We start from the raw sequence: 23,250 nt of genomic DNA on the forward strand, positions 1-23,250 counted from the left end.
TAGCCAACGGGCCAGGGACCGGGCAGGCGCGTCGAGATGCAAAGTGCAGAGGGGCCCCACGCAGATCGTGGAGATGCTGGAGGGCTCACCTTTGGTGCAGATGCTGCTCGGTGGTTGGGCTTCTCAGGACCCAAAGCACAACTCAGAGGGAGCCTCTGTCGTTGCGCTTGCAGCTTGTCGTCGGTCTTCCAAGATGGCTGGCTCCACGTGTCTCGGTGCCTCCACGGGTTCCTTCTTCTCAGGGACTGTGGATCGGGCGGTGAGAGGTCTGGAGGTCCAGGTCTTGTCGGGCTCTGGGCTCGGGCTCCGGCAGGAGGCGGTGGCAAAGCAGACATTCAATAGCTGGTTGGTGCTTGCGTTAGCAAGATGGTCACTCCCTGACCATAGGGGAGATTTCCTTCAGTCCTCTGTGCAGCAGAGCGTCGAAGTTCCCGTCTTCTTCTTGTAGTTAAGTTGATTCCAGGATGTCTGAAGTCTTAGGACACAGCTCCAACCTTTAAGCGGATTCTAGGGGCCGGACTACCTGCTAGGTCCCTCCCTAAGGGTGGGACCAGGAAGGGGGGTGGTTACACCCCCAATCCTTTGTCCATCTCGCCCCAGGTCTGGGGCTGGTGTGCCCCAGGACCGGTTTGAACTGGCATATGCACCGAGGCTCCTTGTGAGCCTCAGGCATGTCTGGTTTCTTTCAAGCCCTACCTGACCAATACACAAAATCCTGTCTGTGGTGGTGCACGCACCTCCCCTGGCAGGAAACCCTTTGTCCACACCTCCCAAGCTGGAAGGACTCCCAGCAGCAGGAGGGCAGACTTGTGTCTGTGGTGGCAGCATCCATTTTGTGGAGCTGAGGCTATGTCTGATTTTACCCGGGTTTCAGGTACTGTACATGTCGTGTCCCTCTAGAAGGGTGGAATGCTAACCCCGTCGCCAGAATTGGCGAGGGGTTAGTATTCCAATTCGTATGACACCTTACTCGACATGTTTCGATAAAGCCAAACCAAAGATAGCATTTAACCACGAGGTTCATAATGCACTTGAGAGTATATGGTATGACGATATCTGGAAACGGTAGAAGGAAGTTGTTCCGACCACTGCAGACAGGCTCAGCTCATGCCAGAGCACCATCTCACATGGAACCAAGCACTCTGCCTTCAGGATTGTTAAGGCCTGCGATAGGAGTGACTTATAGGTTAACATGTGTCCCATTTAAGGTTAGGTATAGGTATACTACACCTAAGTAAGAGGTGGTTACACCAACTTACCCCAGCTGAGTGATCAGCCAGTTGTGTCAAATTGCTAGGCCAGGCCAGGGGTGGCACAATACATGCTTCAGCCCCTGGCAGGCCTTAGATACACCAATGCCCTGGGTACCTAGTGTACACTGGTACAGGGGCTCACAGGGTGATCCAATTCCAATTGGTTATGCACCTAGGGTGCACAGTGTCAATTTAGTAGAGAGAACAGCAGGCTGGGGGTCTGATTAGCAGACCCACAGCCTCAATATGTCAAAAACCAGTGAAGCAAAAAGCAAAAATTTGGGGTGACCATAGGATAGCAGACCCTACTCTCCTACAGAAGCACACACTTTTGTTCAAATACAGTTCTTGATAAGAAAGTCAAATGTATGCACAGGTGATATTAATTTCTTGTGTTTATTCGCCACCCAGTTCTGCACTTTTATATATATTTTCTCCACAGCAGCAGCTGCTAGATGAACAAGACTGTGTGCTTCGGTGTCAGATATTCAGGTTTTCCGGACTGGTAAACAGGACTGTATTTTGCACTACAGGTGTCTAGGAGCGGTCACCATGTGAGCACCACTGGAAAGGACTTTGCTCTTTCTGTATTCGATACTCGTTGCTTTTATTAACTACCCTATACAAATAAGCGGATGTGCAATACATTTCAGCATGGCCGCCTTTGTTTTTGTTTGTGTAATGTCAAAAACTACTGAGCATATTTACAGCAAATCACAAAAAGGCACTATCTGCAGACCAAGATCGCACTTCCTACCAAATTCTGGTGTAATTCCATATAGTAGTTTTTGCAGTAGCAATTCGTAAAGGAGTCTGTGGAAAATGCATAGGGATTTTGCATTTTGGGACCCCCCTTTTTAATCCATCCCTGCTTAATGGATTACATTGAAACTTTCCATGCACAAGCTAGGCAAAAAAGAGCACTCTTTCGAAAGTTTTGTGAAAATTCGTGGAGATATGCAATTTCTTAATGCTTTCTGCGTGAAAAGCATAAAACAATGGTCCTTAATCCTATTTTAACCCTTTATGGACAATTTGTGTGTATTTTTATTAATTTTTCTAAATTGATTTTGGAATGATATTGTGTTGTTTTCTTGACATTACCTCTTATACATTTCTCTGAAGTAAAGACTGCTGCTTTTGCCATAGCTACCAGCTGTTGTTCAGACTTTTCTCAGTGAACTGTGTTGTGATCTAACAAGATTGTTTTTTTATTAAGCTTGTTGGCTCCCCTCCTCCCATATTAATAACCCACCTTCTGTCATGCATCATGTTCATTCAGCACAGCCTTACATTCCTCCAATTAGTCTGAAGTGCAAAGATACACAAGTAAACAAGTTTTCTGGGGGAGGGCTTTGAAAATCACAAAATCATGTACAAAAGGTGGTGTACGATGTACAGTTGGTACACAAAAATATGTATAAGAAATATATATTTCAAATGGTGCATGAGAAAAATGTATCCCTCGCACTTTACATTTAGCATTTTGTAGAAGATGAAACATCCTAGCAATTTCAAAGTTCCTCATAGAGTGCACCATTTCCATTCCAGCTTCTTCCAAAGCACAGCGCAAGCACTATTAGCAAAGCCAAGAACAAGAAGATGCTCAAAGCGGCCGGCAAGAAGGGCGAGCCTGAGCGGGACAAGCCAGGGGCGGAGAGCAGGCGGAAGGACCGGAGTCTGCAAACCAAGTAAAATATGAAGTGTACATGTGCTGTTTCAGAAAAGAAGGCATAAGAGTACTTGGCATGTACCGGTGAATAATGGAATCCAGTTTACACAGAAGTGGTGCCCACAAAGACGGTTTGGCATTTTGTGTTCAGTGCCAGTAGAGCCACGTCCAATGGCGTAGCTTCCATTGGTGCAGCAGGTTCAGTGGCATCGGGGCCCAGAGACCTGAGTGACCCACTGAACCCTCATTATTGCTGTATTTCACAATGTAAATCTCGGCCAGGAGGGCCAGGTCCTTTTTTTCACTAAGGCCACTGACACTGGTAATGCCAGTGCCACGTCCAAAGCAACATACTGGCTCAATGGGCCCAACACCAAATCAATGCTAATTGCATTGGGCAAGGCAGAGTGAAGCACACTGAAACAGGAAGGGCAGGGGACTCATTGATGAGGTCTGTGAGAGTGTTGCATAGTGACATCTAGCAGTTTAAGGAGTGAATGAAACAATGGCGGAGAATAGCAGACCACCAAAATCAAGGAGAGTTGGGGGTGTGAGAGGAGGTAGTGTCACTGAAGGTGAGAGAGTGGCGCCATCATTTGAATGAAGCCTGGTAGGGTCATTAGTCATCAAGCAACACAAATGTAAAATTAATCAGAAACGTTTAATTCATGCAAATATTTGACACTGGCTTGTTATGCACAAAATATTTTAAGAGGTTTTTTTAAATTTAGTTATAAGGTACAATAAAGATATTCATCACAGTGTCTGCATAACCGCAGAATCCAACGAAGCGCTGGTCTCAGAGAAATAATTCACTTGCACAGTTTGCCTGTTTGTATTATTTTTCTCAGATGTTTCCATCATTTTGTTACAATTATGCGTCACTAGTGTCCATGAGCATAAGAAGGTGAAAGAGCACCGACAAGGGTATACGTGGATGACAATGCAAGAGAGGTTTGACACCGCTGGATAACACATCTTTTTGTCTGCCTTCCAGCTTGGACAAGCTCCATTGGACTCTGTCGGAGCTCACAATGTCTTTGAACTACGCCAACAGCTTGAATGTCTTTGACCACATAGTCACCCCTGCAGAGTACCTCAGTGTACAAATTGACTCTCAGCTCAACAGGTAGGCGTGGGACATGATCGGATGCTTTCTGTATGTTATGCTCTCCATGCTGCAAACAAAAGAAGCTCTAAGCACTATCAGACAAGAAAAGAATATGATGTGTTCAGCAATGGTCCTCCTGTGCTTGCATTTCCAGCAGGGAAAAAATTTAAATAGGAATTGTAATTGCTTTTACATAGTGCTTCATATCCTTTATGAGGCGCCAAAGTGCATTTGTGGATGGGATATATACCTCACCATGGAAGAGCAAAGATGGAAGACTGAGTATCATGTCATGTGAGCAGTGCTTTAATGGTGTGTGTGAGGATTAGAGTTGTGAAGCAAGAAGGAACCTAAACATTGGATGGCAATTTATAGTTCTGTTTAGATGAAACGTGAGTGAATGTCCTGTGGATTATGCGGGAAGTGTTTTCATGTTGCCGTTGTTTGCCAGATAGTGCTTGAAGTGGGCTGCAGCAAGCGTATAGCTAAGCCTATGCTGGGGTATAGGAAACATTTTGAGAACAGATGCAATCATGCATACACATTCATACCAAAATAGGAGCGGTCTGTATTAGATAGTTTAAACCACATTGGATATGGAGCCTAGGAAAGTGCTTAATGATGAAGGGTGCTATCCTTTGGGGGCGTAAACATTCAGGCAGTGTCACGTATATTCTAGAGTCCACAATTGACCAATAGGACTGGTCATTAAATATATTACCAGCTATTTTGTATGCTCTGATCCAGTGTGGAGTGATAGAGGAGCAATCTCTGTACCACTGGCCATAGCATATCTCTTCAGATGTCACCAGGTATGGCAGGGAGAAACCCATAGGGATGAGGAGTATAAAACACGTTATAATACTTTGTTTTAGAAGTCTTCCCCGTGAGGATAGGAATGGGAAATTAGACAACCAACCATGGTATGTGCTTGGAGGACTCTACCCAGGAGAAGAAATGGTAACTATTCTGTAACGAGTTCCTCTTCCACAGTCTAAAGGTATATAAGCCTCTCCAAAATTAAGAAGATTTCTTTTGACTCTCCAAAACTCCCCAGCCCAATCAAGGCCATTAAAATCTTGGCTTCTTCCATATCCTCGGATCTCAGGTAACTTTACAACATTTCATAAACTTCAGGCAAGGATCCTTCTAATTAGAAAAAAATGCTTTAGTCATTTCTCTTGTGAAAACGCCCCAGCTGATTTTAATACCATGGCTGATTACAGGTCCGATTACATACTTGCTTTCCCAGCAATAATCATTGAAACCATTATGAACTCTCAGCTCAATGAATACCTAAAATTATCCTTCCATCTTCTATCTTGGAAGATCTCAAGGAGTCTACGTAGCTTCTTACGTTCAAACTTCGACTATATCTCTTGAAGGGTTCCTCGGGGTCCAACTGAAAGACCGTGTTCAAAATCTATATGCCTCCACTGTTAATCCGATCCTACAGTCTTTCTATTTATATGCAGATTGCACCCAACCTTTTAGGTGTTTGGATGGGAACACAGAAGAACTACAATGCCATTACATGCTTGCTGTAGCCATTTGGATGAGCACCAATTATATGATACGGATTATGGTTAAAACCAAATTAGCGCCAACTCTACTTATAACCTGCACATCGTGTTTAACACCCACGTTAAATTTACTGCTCAAGTTGACAATCTTTCCAATACATGTTTTTTCATGCTAATCATCCACAGGAAAGTTGTCCAACTACTAACTGCTAATCACAGGAAAACAGTTACTCAATAGCTCATCTGTAGCCGATAGAATTCTCTTTATCTCAGCTGCCAAAATACCTCACTGGTCGACTTCAGTGCTCATATGTTTAAATCAGAGCCTTATGCTTCTGCCATAAAGTACTTTATGGGTCTTCTCCTTGCTATCTACGTAAGAATTTTCGGTACTATACCCCCAATTAAACTATCGGGTCTTCAATAGTAAACCTTGTCGTCATCCCCCGCTTTCAATGGACTTGATCAGAAGGTATATCCATCCCAGTGAGACCTCATTTCTGCATTCTAATTTGAATTTGCCCTGCTTCACATCTACCGCCTTACTTGTCTGTACTTGATTTCTGCAGTGACATGCTTACCAGCTCTTAGCACTAGGAAACCTTATAAGCAGGATAGCAGTAAACTTTACAAAAACGCAAGACAAGGAAATAATTAAAATGGTACATGTCTGAGCACTCCTTCCAAGTGTGACAGGGAGTAGCTCATAGAAACAGACATTGTTTACCTGTGTCTCGAAGAAAATGACCTGAAATACACAAGGGTTTCAGAGTATATTTGGCTTTCCATATTATCATATTGATGGTTGTGATATTCCAGTAGTGCCCCTGATTATTTTCTGCAGGAACTCAGTGGCAAATAAACTTAGTATACAAAGGAGCTTCCTCTCTACTGTCATGACTTTTGATGCGTTTTTTCAGGGAGTGAGTTCAGTTGTGTAAAGGTGTACCATGTTGTTTATATAATGTCCTTTGTGAGCCTGTATCTCTAGAGACATTCCTGGTGGCACTTTTATTCTTCTGCGATCTTGCATGAGTGTGTGTTCTGTTTATAGTTGCGTAGTGACGGTGTAGCAAAAATCTTTTCCCTCAGGCTCAAAACCACCACCATCATACATGCATTCCACTATGTAAGAAGCTTATGGGCGCGATTTGTTCGCATTAGATCAGCCCCTTTATAATATGCACAGGTACGCACGTGTGAGTCTGTGTCTGCTTGTTTGCGTGTGTGTGTATACATCTTTGTCCCTTGATTGTCGATGGAAGCCATGCTACAGATATATGCCGTGAGCTTGCACTGCCCTGAATTGAGCGCTCCATTCTTTGAACTGTCCATTTGTGCCCTTTATTTAGTTTTGTTTACTGTGTTCTAAACAATATTTTCGTCACTTGTTTCTGAGTGTATTCTCTCCAGGGGACTTGCTGTTGGTATGGGCTGATTGAAACAATTAAACATTTTCAGGTGTGAAGGTCAAAACGTGATTAAGCGAAATAGCTGTTTGGATTTTTGTTTTATACATTTTTCTAGTTTAGTGTTCCCCTTCCTTGAAGGGTACGATCATGCAAACGCGTTCATGTTTTTTCTTTATATTTTGTTCGGTAGGGGCAAACATGTTAGCAGCTTTATGTGGTGTTTGCTTTTCTTGTTTCATGTCTGTGGTGTATGTGACTGACTATCCAGGTGACTCTTCGATTGCAATTTTAACTCACAGTGGGTTCGTGTAATCAGTTTATAAAAACAAAGCAAAGTGTGCACCCATTTCAGCACTCGGGAAGAGAACTCCCTTGCTTTAAATGACTAAAACCGATCCTTGGCGTTAGACCACACGGGGCCATGGCTTTCTATGTCTCACTACAAACGAGCATGTATCTATGTATAGATTTCCTACATGTTCAAAGATTTGTATATTTTTATTTTATCAGTAAATATTGAATATCATGATGTATAGGAATAATGTCATGTACGCATTTGTCCTTTCAGGGCCATTGCGAGAATGGCAAACTATAATCAGCTGACCAACGAGATCACCCGGCCCTCAGAGGTCCTAGACAGCCTGAGGGCGTATATCACTAGTATCTATTTGGTTGCCCACCTAGTGAATATCGATGTGGCCAGGACCATCCAGGGGGCCCTTCTCCAACAGACCCAGCCGCTGGATTCCAACGGGGACCAGACCATTGCGACCCTCTATACCAACTGGTAAGAGTCCGCTCTTTCATGGTCTGAAAAGTTCTGAAAATACATCTGATTAGATAGGAGTGCTGATGAAGAATGGTTAAATACACTGTAGGGATCATTCACAAGAGAGAAAAGATTAATTTAGAGTAATGGAGTAATGTCATTATTCCATCAGATACATTTGCTTGTCATTTTCTGGGAACAAGGTGGCCTGTTCAGCGAAAGCCGCCACACAAAGGGCGTACGTTCAAAACTAATGAATGACTGTGAATTTTAAGAGGCAAGAGATGAGAAACACAGCCTGATTTTTTTTTGCGTTTTCGTTGCATACAAAATGAGCTGTCTGACACACAAACCGATGGACATTAGTACAAAGAGTCGGCGTTGGACCAATCCTTTGCATAATTTTGTATGGCTTTTACTTTTTTTTAATTGTCTTTTACTTTTCGTTTACACTTCATGGCAATGAATGTTCTGCTTATTGCTCCCGCACTTTCTGTGTTTACAGCACACTTGCTTTCTTTCTCCAGCCCCCCAAGCCACCCTCACCCCATCTCTTTCTCTTTTCACCCTCCCTTCGAGGGTTCAACACAGAGCACTGCCAAAGGTTGGTATTGCACTTCCTAGCTCCCCTCCTAAGCCTTTTTATCTCTCCTTCCTCTGACTTTCTCTTCCATCCGCTGGCTTTCTTTCTCTGCTTTGCCACCAATCTCCTGCCACCACTCTTCCACTCCATGCTGGGCACCTCTATTAGCTTTTCTAGTGCTGAAAAGGGTATTTGGAATACTTACAAAATGGTCATTGCCTTGCGTGGCAACAGGGTGTGCCGCAGCATGATGTAACACAACGTGACAGCTGTCTTGAAAGTATAATATAGCATTTTTTTATTTTTAAAATGGCTTCCACATTGCATGATGCAATATGGTATGACGCAACGAGACATCCCCCTTGAAAGTATAGAAAATAACATTTTTATACTAATAGGCACCATGCAAAGTGCTGTCGTGGAAAGTGGTGGCCCTCTTAAAAGCATAAAAAAAATTAACTCTTATACTTTTAATATGGCTGACACGTCAGACAACAAGGCATACATCTTGAAAGTATGCCAATTACACTTTGGACTTGGCTGGGCACTGCTTTTGTCTTTTCCAATGCCTGCACAATTATAAAAGCATTGGCAAAGCAAAAAGCGGAGAGCAACCAGCATTGGCAATGCCAAGTAAACCTTCTTTTGCCTTGCCAAGAGTCTTGTCTTTCTTTATTTCAGTTTTCCTGCAACATGGGTAACTTGGACAGCGCTTTTGAGTGCGGTATTGGTATTGCAATGTTAAAGAAGATCTTGCCCACAGGGGAAGGCCGTTCTAACATCAACATCTTAAAACAGTCTGATGCCAATGCACAACGTGAAACCTCAAGAGATTTGGAGATTTTCATGCAGTCGGCAGATGATCTTAACAAATCTTAATTTGCTGCAGGAAGTCTCATGCTCTTTTTAATCCTTAAATGTATTTGCATTTACAACCAATAGACTCCAATGACATAATTAGTAATATTAAGCCATATTCAAAGACCTCATCATCCATTTCATCTCAATGATTCACCACAACTCTAGGCTTTCTAGGAATATAATCCGTTAGATGGCCATCTGAATTTGGTCATGAATAAATAAAAACAAGCATTGACAAATGCCAATCAGGCAAGGTTTACTCGCCGTGGCCGGGAGAACATCTGCCCTTGCAAAGGTAAACAGCTGAACTCAATTTTCTGCTTGCAGGCAGGTGCTTATATAGTTGAAAAAGTACTGACCTAAACACAATTGTCTAAAAAAGGCAAAACAGGCCAAAGAGTACATTCATTAATTCTATTTTTTTACATAAAAATCACATCACCTTTGTCCTTTAAACTCGTAACCTTTTCTCTACATTCTCTTATTAGTCGAACAAAGCATTGATGAAACATTAATTTCCCCTGAGCGTGTGAGTGTGTTTGTGGCTCTGCCTCCAGGACTTCTTAACTGACTCTGTGTTCTCTTTATTGAAGTTACCTTTCACTTATATTCTCCAGGTCAGTTTTCCATTACTAGGAGAAGGAGATACGTGCTTGTGTGCTGTGATCATAAACACTTCAAGGCTTGTTTAAACTCGTGTTTCCATTTAACTGAAACTTGCTGATCGTGCATTCTAATTTCTAGTGAACTCTCACCTATTTTGTATCACTTTAATGCTTAGGCCTGACCTGTTCTTTAACCACGTATAGTTCTGCAACGCTGTCTACTGATGTCTCCTGTAGTGAGATTTCTTTGTATTTCATTTTTTCCTTAACATCCCCCCTCTAGTTGATATTTCAACCACTTTCTTTAATCCTAGCTCTACGCAAGGTATCAAATGATATGTATTGCCCTGAGCATCTACTACTTGTGTTGGTGGCCTAACTGTGAGCATCCCTCCCACCTTTGTACTCATCTTCTTACAACAAGCGATAACTAATTGAGTACCACAACACATCAAAAGCAAAACACGAGAAAGGGCAATGAAGCCTTAAACAGTCCTGATATCCAGGATGGTGGCCAATCAAACCTCACTTTGAGCCATTCATCTGGGACACCTCCTTCATCCCCCATTTTCTTTTGTAAATTGTGAAAAGTTCGTATGGCTTCCGACAATGTTCCATTGTCTGCATTAACTGCTGGTATGTGAGTACAACAATCAGTACTTATCTTGGCACATACTCCTCCTTCCATGGACGTCATAAGATGAAGTACATAACAGTGCTGCATGATCATCATTCTCATGGCGCGCAGCTCTTCCTGTATGGCATTGAATCCGTTTTTAGTGATATTAATTGCCTTCAGGAGTTCCCATCTAGTTATGTGTATCCATAAAGCAGTTGCTTTTGCCTGAAGAAACAGTAGAACACTTCCAAAGAACAACTGAGCTTCATTGAATAACTTGTGTTCCTGGGGAACATCTTCCCAAGTGTTAGTACCATAATACCTTGTAGTTCTTCTCCGCCAGTGATGATGTAACAAAATCGTTGGACCACTCATGAAGCGATCATGGAGTCTACAAAAATTAATTTCCAGAATGACCAAGACTAATGTATGCAAAGTAACCAAAGAACAGAGACCATTCTAGTTAGGTGGCAACTGGGTGTATAGCTGTTCTCCATGCTGCCATTTATAGTCCATGAGACTGGAGGTGCCCCCCTGCATGTTGGCATTATCTATTGTGCTATTGGCATTGATATTTTTCCCTACATTGATGGTGCCATTTCCTCTGAAACATAAACAGACATTAGTCTCAGGTTTGTCCGAGGACTCACTGTACTATCCATCCAAGTGTAGAGCGCAATATTATTGTCTCATGCACACGCACACTTTCCTACTGCGTTCTGACTACCGTTCCATAGGGACATGGCTCTACAGGAAAACTCAATATCTGAATGCCATTGGTCATGGGCATAAACTGATTCAGTATTTCTGAGTCCTGGACTACAAACACAATCTGGGGTTAAGGGGTTTACTAAGTGACTATCACACTCGGTGGGTGGGCTTATCACTTCTAAAAAACCTAAATTTAGAACCATTTCTATCCATTTAGCAATGTGAGGTCGACTTGTTTTCTGGAGTCGCATTTTGTGGTATTAACTAAAAAGTGTGCTAACCTAACATGTGTTGGCTGCATTCGGGCCTTAATCCTACAGAGTTAGAGGTGTAAGAGACATACAGATGTTCTTTGGGGTACTTCTTTTTTTTTGTAACTTGTTTTTATTAAACACTGCGTCAAAAGATATCAGCAACATTTGTCATGCACATACATTTACATCTCGACCGCTGGGCAAATTACATGACTTCGCTTTGCTTCACCCACACTGCACGTGAGATGAATTACTTTATGTAACAGTGCATTTTGGATTGAAATAATGATCAGAAAACAAGAACAACAATAAAAAAAAGAGTAAATACCCCCCCTCTCTACCGCCCCCGGACCCCCCTGGCAGCAACCGGCAATTGTCACTTTCCTAACAAAGGGCAATCTGGCTACTTTGCCAAAAACTGGTTTGAAATTCGTGTGATATTTGTGTGGGAGGGCCATTATTCTGATGCTGCTTTAAATGACAATGAGTGCTGGGTGGATGGTGAATTGTATGCGGTTTCATTCTCGCTTTGGGTTGTTGCTGTGGTCACTTCTGTTAACATTTGGCCCCACTCTAGTAGATCACTCTTTGCATTCTCGCCTGTGCTTACTGCTCTAAGGCGGCATTGTTCAGCCACACCCCACTCACGCAGGTCCTCCCTCCATCCATGTGGGGGGGCAGGGCGGATCCAATGGATCGCTATCCGTCTCTTTGCTAGGACCAGCCCTACCAACACAAATTTGTATCTTATCTTGGTCCCCTTCTTTGCTTTTGGGAGTACGCCCAGGATGCATTGTTTTATGATGGTTTCAATCCACACCGCTGCTACCTTGCAAAGAGATTGTACCACCCAATTCCAGTACTGCTGCAGGTACAAGCAGCTCCAGGTCATATGTAGGAATGTGGGGTCCGTACTACATTGTGGGCAGAATGGGGACAACCTCGGGGTGAACCGTGCACGGCGTTGTGGGGGGTCAGATACGTACAATGTAAATAAAGAAACTGAGTAAGTTTAAACCGTGCGTTGCTTGTGGCATAGGCTAACTGTGCTACTTCCCTCTTCCACTCACCATCAGTCAGTGGGATAGGTAGGTCCTCCTCCCACTTCCCTCTAATTACAGTAAGGTTGGACCCACAATCCTCCTTTAATGCTTTGTATATACGCGAGATGAGACCCCTGCTAGAGCCCGGGTCCAGCAGCGTCATCAACGTACAGGACTCCCTCGGCTCATCCGGGAACGTAGTCAACATCTCACGCACCATACGTGATAGTTTAGCATATTGCAGAAAGTGCCCGGCTGGCACCTGGAACCAGTTCTGTGCCTCGATGAAGGTCAGAAATGTTCCCTTCTGGTAGAGATGTCCCACTGACTTACATCCCCCTCATACCACCTTGAAATGTCCATGGCCGCCTGAATATTCTGAAATCCCCTCAACCACCGGAGGGATAGTGCGCTAGTGTATGGGGCCCTTCGGAGAACCAGAACCACTGCCTGTTCCCAGGCTTCCGTAACCTGTCGTATTGTGTAAGGGCAATCCCTAGGAACCCTCAAACTCATCATTAGGACCGCTGTAGCTGCGTCCCCTTGTTCAACCTACCCAGCAAGTCTGTCTCAACCCTGCTTTCCCCCATGCACCATTGTGCTGCGTACTGCAATAATCCTGCTATATAATATAGTCTCTGGTCCGGCAAACCTAGGCCACCCATATCCATATCCAGTTTGAGTATTTCCAACTTGGCTTTGCTCTGTCTACCAGCCCACACTAGTGAGGTCAGGAGACCATTCAGGGTGTCGAAAGTGGACTTAGGAATTTTATAAAATGAGTTCTGCAGTACATAGAGACAACGGGGCAGGAGCACCATCTTCGATAATGCCACTCTCCCCATAACCGACAGCAGTAACCTGTTCCTGAATGTTATCAATGCCCGCAGTCCTGTGAGGACTTTCCCCGTATTAAGTTCAAACAGGGCCTCTGGTTGATGGGCAATCTGTATACCGAGATATCGAAAGTGATCGCACCTCCAATCCATACCAACACCAGGTAGATCTTCAGGGGGCACCAGCCCCAGAGCCGCAATCGGGAACAATATTGTTTTCTGGCAATTGATTCGGAGGCCACAGGTTGACCCAAATGAGTTTTTGTATCCTTGCATTATCCTGGTGTTGCGTGTACTGTTGTTTGGCAGTCCCTGGGAACGATCCTATAGTCAAACGTCATCTGAGTACTAGTGGCTGCTACTACACCCCTTCCGTCACTCCCTTCATTGCCAACTTTTGCTGCACCAACTTGGCTGCTGCTTTCACTGTTACCTCCTGCTTATTCCTCTCGTTCTCTTGTTTTTTTTTTACAAAAGTGTATTATGTGTGCCAGGAGGAGGCTGTGGCCATGGGCTCATCTGTGGGACTAAACCTCGAATTCATCCCTCCAAATTGTCCACATGGGGTACAACGTTATGCCAGCTGTTTTCCCCTCAGGCGACTATCTCATTGGGGTATGGTCAGTGCTGCATAGAACCGATTGAACACTTATCTATTGTGTCATCTGTTACATCGCATCAACCCCCAGTAACCTCAATAAGATCCCACCCTAGGACACTGCTGACCATGTGTTCACTGCTTGAGCTCTGTCGCCCGGGGTCTCCTAGTATTAGAGAAAGTGCCCTGCTCTCCTTCTCTACTGATTTTCATAAACATATCAGTGTGACTTGGTGACCCCATCGATCCCTCCATATGGTTGAGGTCAATAAGAAGCCTTTTTCGAGTGTTATTGTTATAAATAGTGCATCTAGCTTCCTGAGACTGAAGTGTTTGACCCATGTTATCTACGTGCTTCATATATTGATTCTATTCTGTCTGCCATCTTCCCAAAACTTTCCTGCATTTGAATAAATATATTACTGCGATGTCCTTCTCTTCCTGCATTTCTATCATCTTTTCTATCTTCACTTCGTGACAACCATTTCTGAATGTTCTCTGGTATACCTATAATGCTTCCTTTCTCCTTTTGCCAAGATGGCAAATCTTCCTCAGTCTTTTTAAAGTCCTCATCCTTTTATGTAAGTACTAGCCATCAGGCCAAACCAATAGCCCTATCTAAATAATCATTCCACCTTACCTCATCTGCATCTCTCTGTTGTGGGCTAGACATCCACTCTTTGACTACCCTTCCTGTTAGATCTTTGTTTTTAACAGGTGTGATGTTGCTGATGAAACAAGCGATTGGTCTTCACTGTCCCCTGGACCCTGCTCTTCGTCTCTACCCTCCTGGGGAGAGGCTTGATCTCAATATAGAGTAAACTGAGCTTCCAATTTGTCCCAAAAACTGAAAGTCCTCCACCCTTGTTTGTTGTCTGAGAATACCCGTGTGTTTCGGCTTTGGTGTTTGTAGGGCAATACTAGGAGGTCCCTGTGGAGATAGTAGAGGGGTCTCAACCTCAAGTTTCTAGAATCCCACTGCGGCTTCCTGTAACCGCACTAGTGGATAAATGCTGGGCATTTTGGAAGACTTATTTACAGGGTTCTATGGAGGTGCGAGAGCAGACGGGGTACAAGATGTGCCAGTATTTGAAATCTTTTGACTTTTCACAAAAAATCACCACAAGGCTAAGGTGACTTCTCGCTTCTGCAACTTAAGTCCTATATATTTACTATTGAGGTGTGTGGCAGTCTGTTCTAATATCTTATTGTCAAATGTCCCTTCCTTTGGCCTGGGGTGCATGTGTCTCTGGGTAGCTTTAAATCATTCTTTACAATGTTTCTGTAACCGTTTCTGATCACCTGGAAAGGTCGTATGCATATGTTCTAAAGAAGTCTCCATAGTCCCCCATATTTCTAGCAACTTTTTATAGTTAACTTTATATCTGTCCACTAAAAAGCTTATTTTCTTAGATTTGTACACTTTTTTCTCACAAAATAAGGAATCCATCAATTTTTCTTTTAGTCGTACGTTATGCATTGCAACATTATACAACAAGATTACTCTTTGAACACATTTCTGCTTACATGTAAATACACACATTCATCTTCAACATATTTAAAATATAAACACTTTAACTATTTCTAACATCAATCACTGTTCCTTATTGTAAAGTAGATACTAAGGGCCAGATATACGACTGTTTTTTTGCAGTCGCAAAAGGGGTTTAGACCCATTTGCGACAGCAAAAACATGTGGCCCATATACCAACCCTATTTTGCAAGTCGCAAACAATTTGCGACTTGCAATATAGGGTTTAGCGATTCGCTATTAGGCAGGGACGCTTTAAGGAAAACAGGCTGCATTTAAAAAAAACTGCTTTATTTAAAAGCAGTCCCAGACATGGAGGTCTGCTGACCCCAGCCGGCCACCATCCCTGGTAGTGCCAACCATTCCGAATGGGGTCGCAAATTGCGACAGCCTCATTAATACGCATAAGTCATGCAATTTGCAGCCCCATTGGGAATTGGAACAGTGTCTCTGACACTGTTTTACATTGATGTTTGCGACTTGTAAATTGCGACTCGCAATTTAATGCAATTTGTGAGTGGCAAACTTCAATGGTCGTACATCTGGCCCCAAGTCCGTAACCACTCTTTACTACCCTCTGCGCTCAAGAGAAGATAACCCTCAAACCACATGCCTCATAGGCCAGGGAATGACTTCCAGACATTAGGTCTGGGACAGTGATTTGAGTGTTCAGTTCTTACTGGAGGTACTGTTTAGTGCATTTTTGGAACACATATTGGACTCCCAATTTCAAAACACACACCACTTCCATCTTTATATTGGGAAAAGCTCTCTACCGACTATGTTGTGCCTTTACCTAACATTGTGCAATGTTCATACACAATCTTGCGTGCAATACCCCCATTTATATTTCCTCCATGTTTACAATTGCCAAAGAAACAAGTCATATAATATACAAACATGGAACCGAGTCAGCTTTGTCCTCACCTTAAAAGCGGCAAATCCGGGTCCTACCCGCCGTGTGAATAGGCAGAACTTTAGGTGATATAGTGTCTGCTTATCTTGTCAAAAATGCGCAATGGTCTATACAGAGGGGGTAGGCGGTATTCTGGAGGCAGCAGTCGGTTGAGGAAAAACGGGAACCTTGGCTCGGCTCGCCAACTTTTGCAAGAAACATGAAATAAAGAAAGACAAGACTTCTCTTGGCAAGGCAAAAGTAGTTAATCGTCTTGGCCTGGAGAACAGCTGCCCTCACAGAGGTAAACAGCTGAACTCAATTTGCTGCTCGCAGGCAAGTGCTTATATAGTTGAAAAAGTACTAACCTAAATGCAGTTATCTGAAAAAGCCAATAACAGGTAAAAGAGTACATTACTTAATTATATATTTTTATATAAACATCACATCACCTGTGACCTTGAAACTAGTAACCTCTTGTCTACATTCTCTTTTTGTAAGTCTAACAAAGCTTTGATGAAACATTACCATCCCCTGAGCATGTGTGCTTGTTTATGGATCTGCTCCAGTAGTTTTTTTCTGACTCTGTACTCTTAACTGAAGTTACTTTTCATCCAAATTCTCCAGTTCACGTTTCCATTAACTAGGAGAATGAGATAAGTGCCTGTGTGCTGTGATCATAAACACTTCAAGGCTTCTTTAAACACATGTTCAAATTTAACTGAAACTTGCTGATCCTGTATTCTTATTTCTAGTGAATTCTCACCTATTTTGTATCACTGTGAAGCTTAGGCCTGAACTGTTCTTTAACCACGTATAGTTCTGCAACGCTCTCTACTGATGTCTGCTGTAGCTAGATTTCTTTGTATTTCATATTTTCCTTAATACCATTAATGTTCTCTTGGAAGGCAGAGTCTTGGTTGCCTGGACTTCTCAAATATTGAATCCTGTCCAGTAATGTTCTGAGAATGCTTTAGCTTTATTGTGACCTGTGAAGTCTTGTAGGGAAACCATGTGACAAGAACTACAAGAAGTCTTGAGAAGGTCAAGGTCCTACAGAATGCAGTGTTCTTTCCAGCAAAGAAGAATATTGTGTCCTTCCTACTACCTCTTCACTGTAACAGCTACTACCGATGGAGTAAATCAGGTTAAAGATGTCAAATGCAGACTCACAGTCTTTCATGACTCAGCTTTTCCACGTCTTCTGGAGCTTTTAATTTTCCTTAAATGTGCCATTGTTGTACAGCTTATACTTTCCCAAGTAAAACTGTGCACTTGTTGGACAAAATAAACATCAGAACTGTGCATGACTGACTTCACGCACACCATACAGACATGTTAGCCTAAGTCCTGCTAGCTCTCAGTGCACCATCTGTACCCCTAACCTGGCAAGGTAACAAATGGATGTGCAATGGATTCACATCCTCAAGCAAATCGTGGTAACAGATCTAGACCCCTTTGCTTATTTACTTATGCATATCCAAAGAGATTTAAAAGAATACACAGTGAAGTGTTTCAATATTTATTGAAGCACTGTGATTCTTGAGTAAAATACTTGTGCTGCAATAATCAGTAGAAGGAAACAAAATAATGTGATTAGCATTACGAGAATGTTGAGAAAGATAAACAGTTCAGCCATTTTGCTTATTACAGAGAATATATGCTCGCATACTAGTACTGTAATAAATTGAACTCCTACTTAGCGCGTCCTAACCTGCATGTCTAGGGGGAGTGAATCTGCCAAATCCCTGTGGAGTGATTTAACTTCCCGTTACCTGGTCGTCTTGGTGGGGAGCTGGGCAGCATCTCTCGCATGAGGTAAACAGGAATAAGCTGGGCTGAAATTCCGGCATGGGTCGGCCTCTCAGTGCCAGCGAAATGTTCCTCTGTCCAAACTAAAAATGTATGTTGTTTATATAATAAAGGGCAACCCTGTTACCATGCCGAAGTCCTAGTCAGGCCGCTATTGTTTTTGCTATTGTGATAGCTTTGTTGCCAAATGGCCAAAACAAATAACATTTTGCGTGATGAACTTAGCCTTTGTACAGAATGATAGGTTGCCGACAAAGTGGCAGTGTAAGTAAAACTGAGTTCAAAGAATATTATCCTGTATGTACACGCAAATGAGTGTGTGTCAAATGTAATCGTGTTTACGGGGAGAAGGCACACTTAAGAACGTGAGTATGTAAAATGGAATTTTTATCTGGGCCTAATGTATCCAGATAACCAGGAGCTGGAGCATTCCATGAGGGCTCATGGTACGCATCCAGGAGCAACGGACCCACCAGTATATCAATGACCGGAGATTGACTTAGTTGTGTTCCCAAGCATTAGTCTAGGGCACACTCAAAAGTGCACAGCACCCAGCAGGAAACGGGTTGCACACAGTGCCAGACATGCCGAAAGGCCAAGAACCAATAGTCATTCTGTTCCTGAAGTAAGGTTATGCCAAAGCACTAGATCATCCTTTCATGACACAGGAGCATGTGTGGTAGTGTTATCCCTATTTGCCTCATGATGGGACATTCATTGCAGAGCAGAAAAAATAAAAGCACAGTCCCGACAATTAGGAACAGAACAAGTGTTAATCCCCCAAAAATGCTTTCAAGCACCGAATGTATAAGTGATGTAATAAATCTGAAGACTGTCTGGAAGGTGCTAACCAACCAGGAGCCAATTGTCTAAAAGTACATTACCCCCAGTGTAATCAACATGAAATGCACAAGCTCGCCAAAATGGATTGGGAAATTAGTGCGTAGTAGTGACTGTATCTCAAAAGGGGACCTTGCAACTTGAAGATCAAACGTCTCCCTTGCAGATGTTGAAGCCACATTCTTATGAAACAATGAGGCTTTCAGTCTGGTTAAAGCATCAAAGCGCCCATTTGTAACCACTATTGAAGGCTAGAGCATCACACTCCTAACTGCGCGGGCAGTTGGAAACAGTTTTTGTATACACAACAAGTCACAACCGCAGAGACTGTTACCAGATGGGCAATGCCCAGTCTTATCCCACAGCAAGCTTGATCATTCAAGAATTAAATAACTCCCAAGAGAGAGTAATATGAAAGCTGGACTGATTACGACAGCTGAGAACCTTTCAAATAACATGACAAGTTTGCTTTACATGCATTGCATGCCCCATGAAGCAAATCTTCCCTGCAAACTAAGGAATTTCCCAAGGTACTATCACAGTCAGTCCCACTAAGGAAAACCTTAGTCTAACCATTCCTACATCGGAAATTGAAAGGTAAAATTCAGGACTCATGTACATAGCTCTCTCCTAGTGCCTCAGATCTTCCCACGTGATTGTGTTGTAAGCAGTATTGGAAGTGAAATGTCGAAATTGGCAGAGAAATAAACCAGTGAATTATCCAATTTGTGGAAGGTATTTCAGCAACAGTGAATTATAGTTTTTTAACTTCTCTATGTGTAACATGGTGTATGTTGCATCCTTCTTTGCCATAATGGTCTGTTGTTTCATGAGATTGTATGGTAGGAACACACTAGTTGCAAGAAGCTGTTTCCATAGAACATGACCAGCACAAAGTGTCTATAGGGTATACTCAGTAACATGATAGCCCTAAGCTGCGACTGCTCATGTTGTAAAGAAGACATGTCCCTCTGTATGATGTCAACTGCAGATGATACAGTGTTACCCAGAGAGTAAATCCTGGTGGATAGAGTGGTCATACAATTATCTACTCCTGCAAGAGCCCTTTCTAAATTTGCCCTGTCAATTTTGCGCAGTCCCTCAGCAGAATCCTGCTACTCCATTGCATATTGCATACAAAAAGCACTTTTGACGTGTTCTTCGAGGATCTAGTAAGGAGTGCTGTAAATCCATGTAAACAGAAAGAAGGTCCAAGGGTTGTTTCACCTGAGACAGTGTGGATTATTTAGGCCAATCAAGGCACAAGGTCCCAACACTGTTAGTTGTTACCACCCCAGAGTGTTGTGTCTACAAATAATGTGGATCTGGCCTATTGATCCTAAACCCTTTGGTGTTGTCAAAAAACATGTCTGACATCTGTTAGTATCTAACGTTCAAACTAACCATCCCTCTTGATAGGTACGTGAAAAATTGTATGTTCCTTTGCAAAGCACGTTGTCAAATGTTATGATTTATGAAGTGTTGGAAGTTCTCAAATCGTCCAAATGTGGGAATGTTTGGTGCGTTTAAAACATTTATCTTGGCCAGGCAGTTTTGTTCAAGACAATCATTTGTTGTGGTGTAAGGCATTTTCCAAATAAAGCCTTGTTCCCCTGAAACTGCCAATCATTTTTTCCCAAATGGATTTCAAGTCAATATTGTCTTTCCAAAAGTCACACCCTTGTACAGCAGGGAAATGAGATGCAGAATGAATCAGCTTGGTGTCAGTGAGCATAGTTTTCTTAGTCTGTTAGGGTATGAGGTTATAATAATAAGGCTCTGGGTCATCTGTTTGTGACCTGAAAAATATGCAAATTTCTATGCAAATGCTTTTGAGCTACCCTGTAGTGGTGTAGGGCAATGTTCCTATAGTGTGTAATTAAATACTGCACATGGACTGCCTGCTTTTGGAGACCATAATGGTGAATAGATAACATTTCTTCATAATTTGCTGTGCCATCATATATTTCATTGTTGTTAAAAACAGTTGAATGCTGCAGATCATCTAGCATTTCATGCATTGTATCAATCTCCCAATCATCAGAGATAATACTAGGAGTGATAATATCATGCAAAGAAATTTTGAACACACATTAAATTTAAATTAATTCAGTAGGTCTATCTATCTATCTATCTATCTATCTATCTATCTATCTATCTATCTATCTATCTATCTATCTATCTATCTATCTATCTATCTATCTATCTATCTATCTATCTATCTATCTATCTATCTATCTATCTATCTATCTATCTATCTATCTATCTATCTATCTATCTATCTATCTATCTATCTACTTAAAAAACCATAGGTTTCACACATGTTATAGTTAGCTGTACATTTCACTCGTAAAAAAACAATGAAATTCCACGTTATAGTTAGATCAGGTAACTATAACTTGCGCGCCCACAATAAACTGCTGATGACGTCACATAGTACATCACTCATGACATGGTCAGTGACATCACTCATGACATCAATGATGACATCTGAAATTACACATTGTGGATTGCGGTCGCGCAAGTTATAGTTACCTGATCTAACTATAACATGGAATTTCATTGTTTTTTTACGAGTGAAATGTACAGCTACCTATAACATGTGTGAAACCTATGTTTTTTTAAGTGAATTTGCAAGGTTTTGTAAATGATAATTCCTAACTATAACGTGTGTGAAACCTATGGTTTTTTCAGTGAATTTGTACGGTTTTTTAAATGCTAAGTTATGTATTTATTTTTTATTTTTTTTCTGGTTTTTCACTATGCGCACACCCTGCGCGCACGGTGCGCTTCGCGCACCGTGCAGTCCATGCCGTGCGCGCCTCGCCTTTTTTTACGCAGTAACATTTGTTTTTTTCTCCCTTGTGGGTCCTTTAATTTATTTAATAAATGTGATTGTTACTTCTTTATTTATTTAGTTTTATTTTTTTTGCCGTGCGCGTACGGTAAGCTTACCGTACGCGTACCCCGTGATTTTTTTTAAAAATTATTAAATTTATTTTTCGTACTTTTGGGTCCTTCTTGGACTCCCTGACAAACACTAGGGGGTCTGCAACTCTCTTCGTTGCCCCCGTTTCACGTTCCCCACCTTTGTTTCTCAGTGCGAGAGACAGAAAATGGCGGCCAACACTTCCTGATTTCGACCGATTCGAATGTTTACAGTCATGTAACCACCAATCAGAATTGAGCTCGCGCACGGCACCGTACGCGTACGGTAAGCTTACGGTAAGCGCACGGAGCACGCTTACAGATATATATATTGATTTAAATGCTATTTTCTCAGGACCTACTGAACAGATTTACACCAGACCTACAAAAGGCACATCCTTGACCTGAGGACTACCTCTCTGCCAAATTTCAAGTAATTCTGTTCAGCCGTTCGGGCTGTAGCTGTGTCTAAAGGTCCTATGGAAAAATGCATGGGGAAAACGCGTTTTGGGACCCCCCTTTTTTCTCAGCCCCCGCTTAACGAATCCCCCCGAGACTTTCAGGGTAGGAGCGGAGCGTAGCGCCCCATTAGTTTTGAAAAGTTCGCGAGGATTCGTCGACCGGCGCCAAAGTTATTCCAAATAGAATGTTGCGGATTTCCTATGGAAACACGGTCCTAACTATAACTATCTACTGGCGACCGCCAGTAGATAATATATATATATATATATACGAATTTAATTAATTGGAGGCCCACCGGAGGGTATAAAATCAATTAATTAAATTTGGTCTGCGCAGAACCCACCAGAGGGACCCCACCAGAGGGTTAAATTGAACTGTGAGTAACTACGTGTCCCAGAATGCATACTGATGGATTTGCCCACCAGGGGGCTATAAATTGCTAATGAGGAATAGTTACACGTGTTGCCTGCAGTGCTTTTGCTTGGACTGAATAAATCCTGTGAACAAGAGGCTTGCGACCTCGAAACGCGTAAAGAGGAAAATAAATGAAATCTGACAAACTTTCTGCCGGTTTGGTTTTATTATGCCTGTAGTCGAGTGCGCCTTCAAGCTTAAAGGAAAACTTGTGGAAACATATATATATATATATATATATATATATATATATATATATATATATATAAAACCTACTGGCAGTCGCCAGTAGGTAGTTATAGTTAGGACCTATTTTCCATAGGAAATCCGCAACATTCTGTTCCCAATAACTTTGGCGCCAGTTGACGAATCTTCAAAATTTTTTAAAACTTTTGGCCAGCTCCGGTTCGCTCCTATCTTGAAAGTCTCGGGGTGATTCCTCAAGCGGGGGCCGAGAAAAAAGGGTGGTCCCAAAACGTGTTTTCCCCATGCATTTTTCCATAGGAACCTTTAGTCGC

General features: G+C 42.4%; 1 protein-coding gene across 1 annotated transcript in view; it reads left to right on the plus strand.

Annotated features, from left to right (window-relative positions):
- The window catches only part of NCKAP1L (NCK associated protein 1 like), a 1,693,457-nt gene that overhangs the window by 561,004 nt on the left and 1,109,203 nt on the right, over positions 1-23,250 (plus strand). The window contains exons 19-21 of the mRNA XM_085654768.1: positions 2,805-2,944; positions 3,923-4,054; positions 7,540-7,758. Coding sequence (XP_085510894.1) covers positions 2,805-2,944; positions 3,923-4,054; positions 7,540-7,758 — 491 coding nt within the window. The remainder of the gene's footprint in view (positions 1-2,804; positions 2,945-3,922; positions 4,055-7,539; positions 7,759-23,250) is intronic.

This window comes from Triturus cristatus, chromosome 4_1, assembly GCF_964204655.1.
Source record: "Triturus cristatus chromosome 4_1, aTriCri1.1, whole genome shotgun sequence".
Lineage (NCBI taxonomy): Eukaryota > Metazoa > Chordata > Amphibia > Caudata > Salamandridae > Triturus > Triturus cristatus.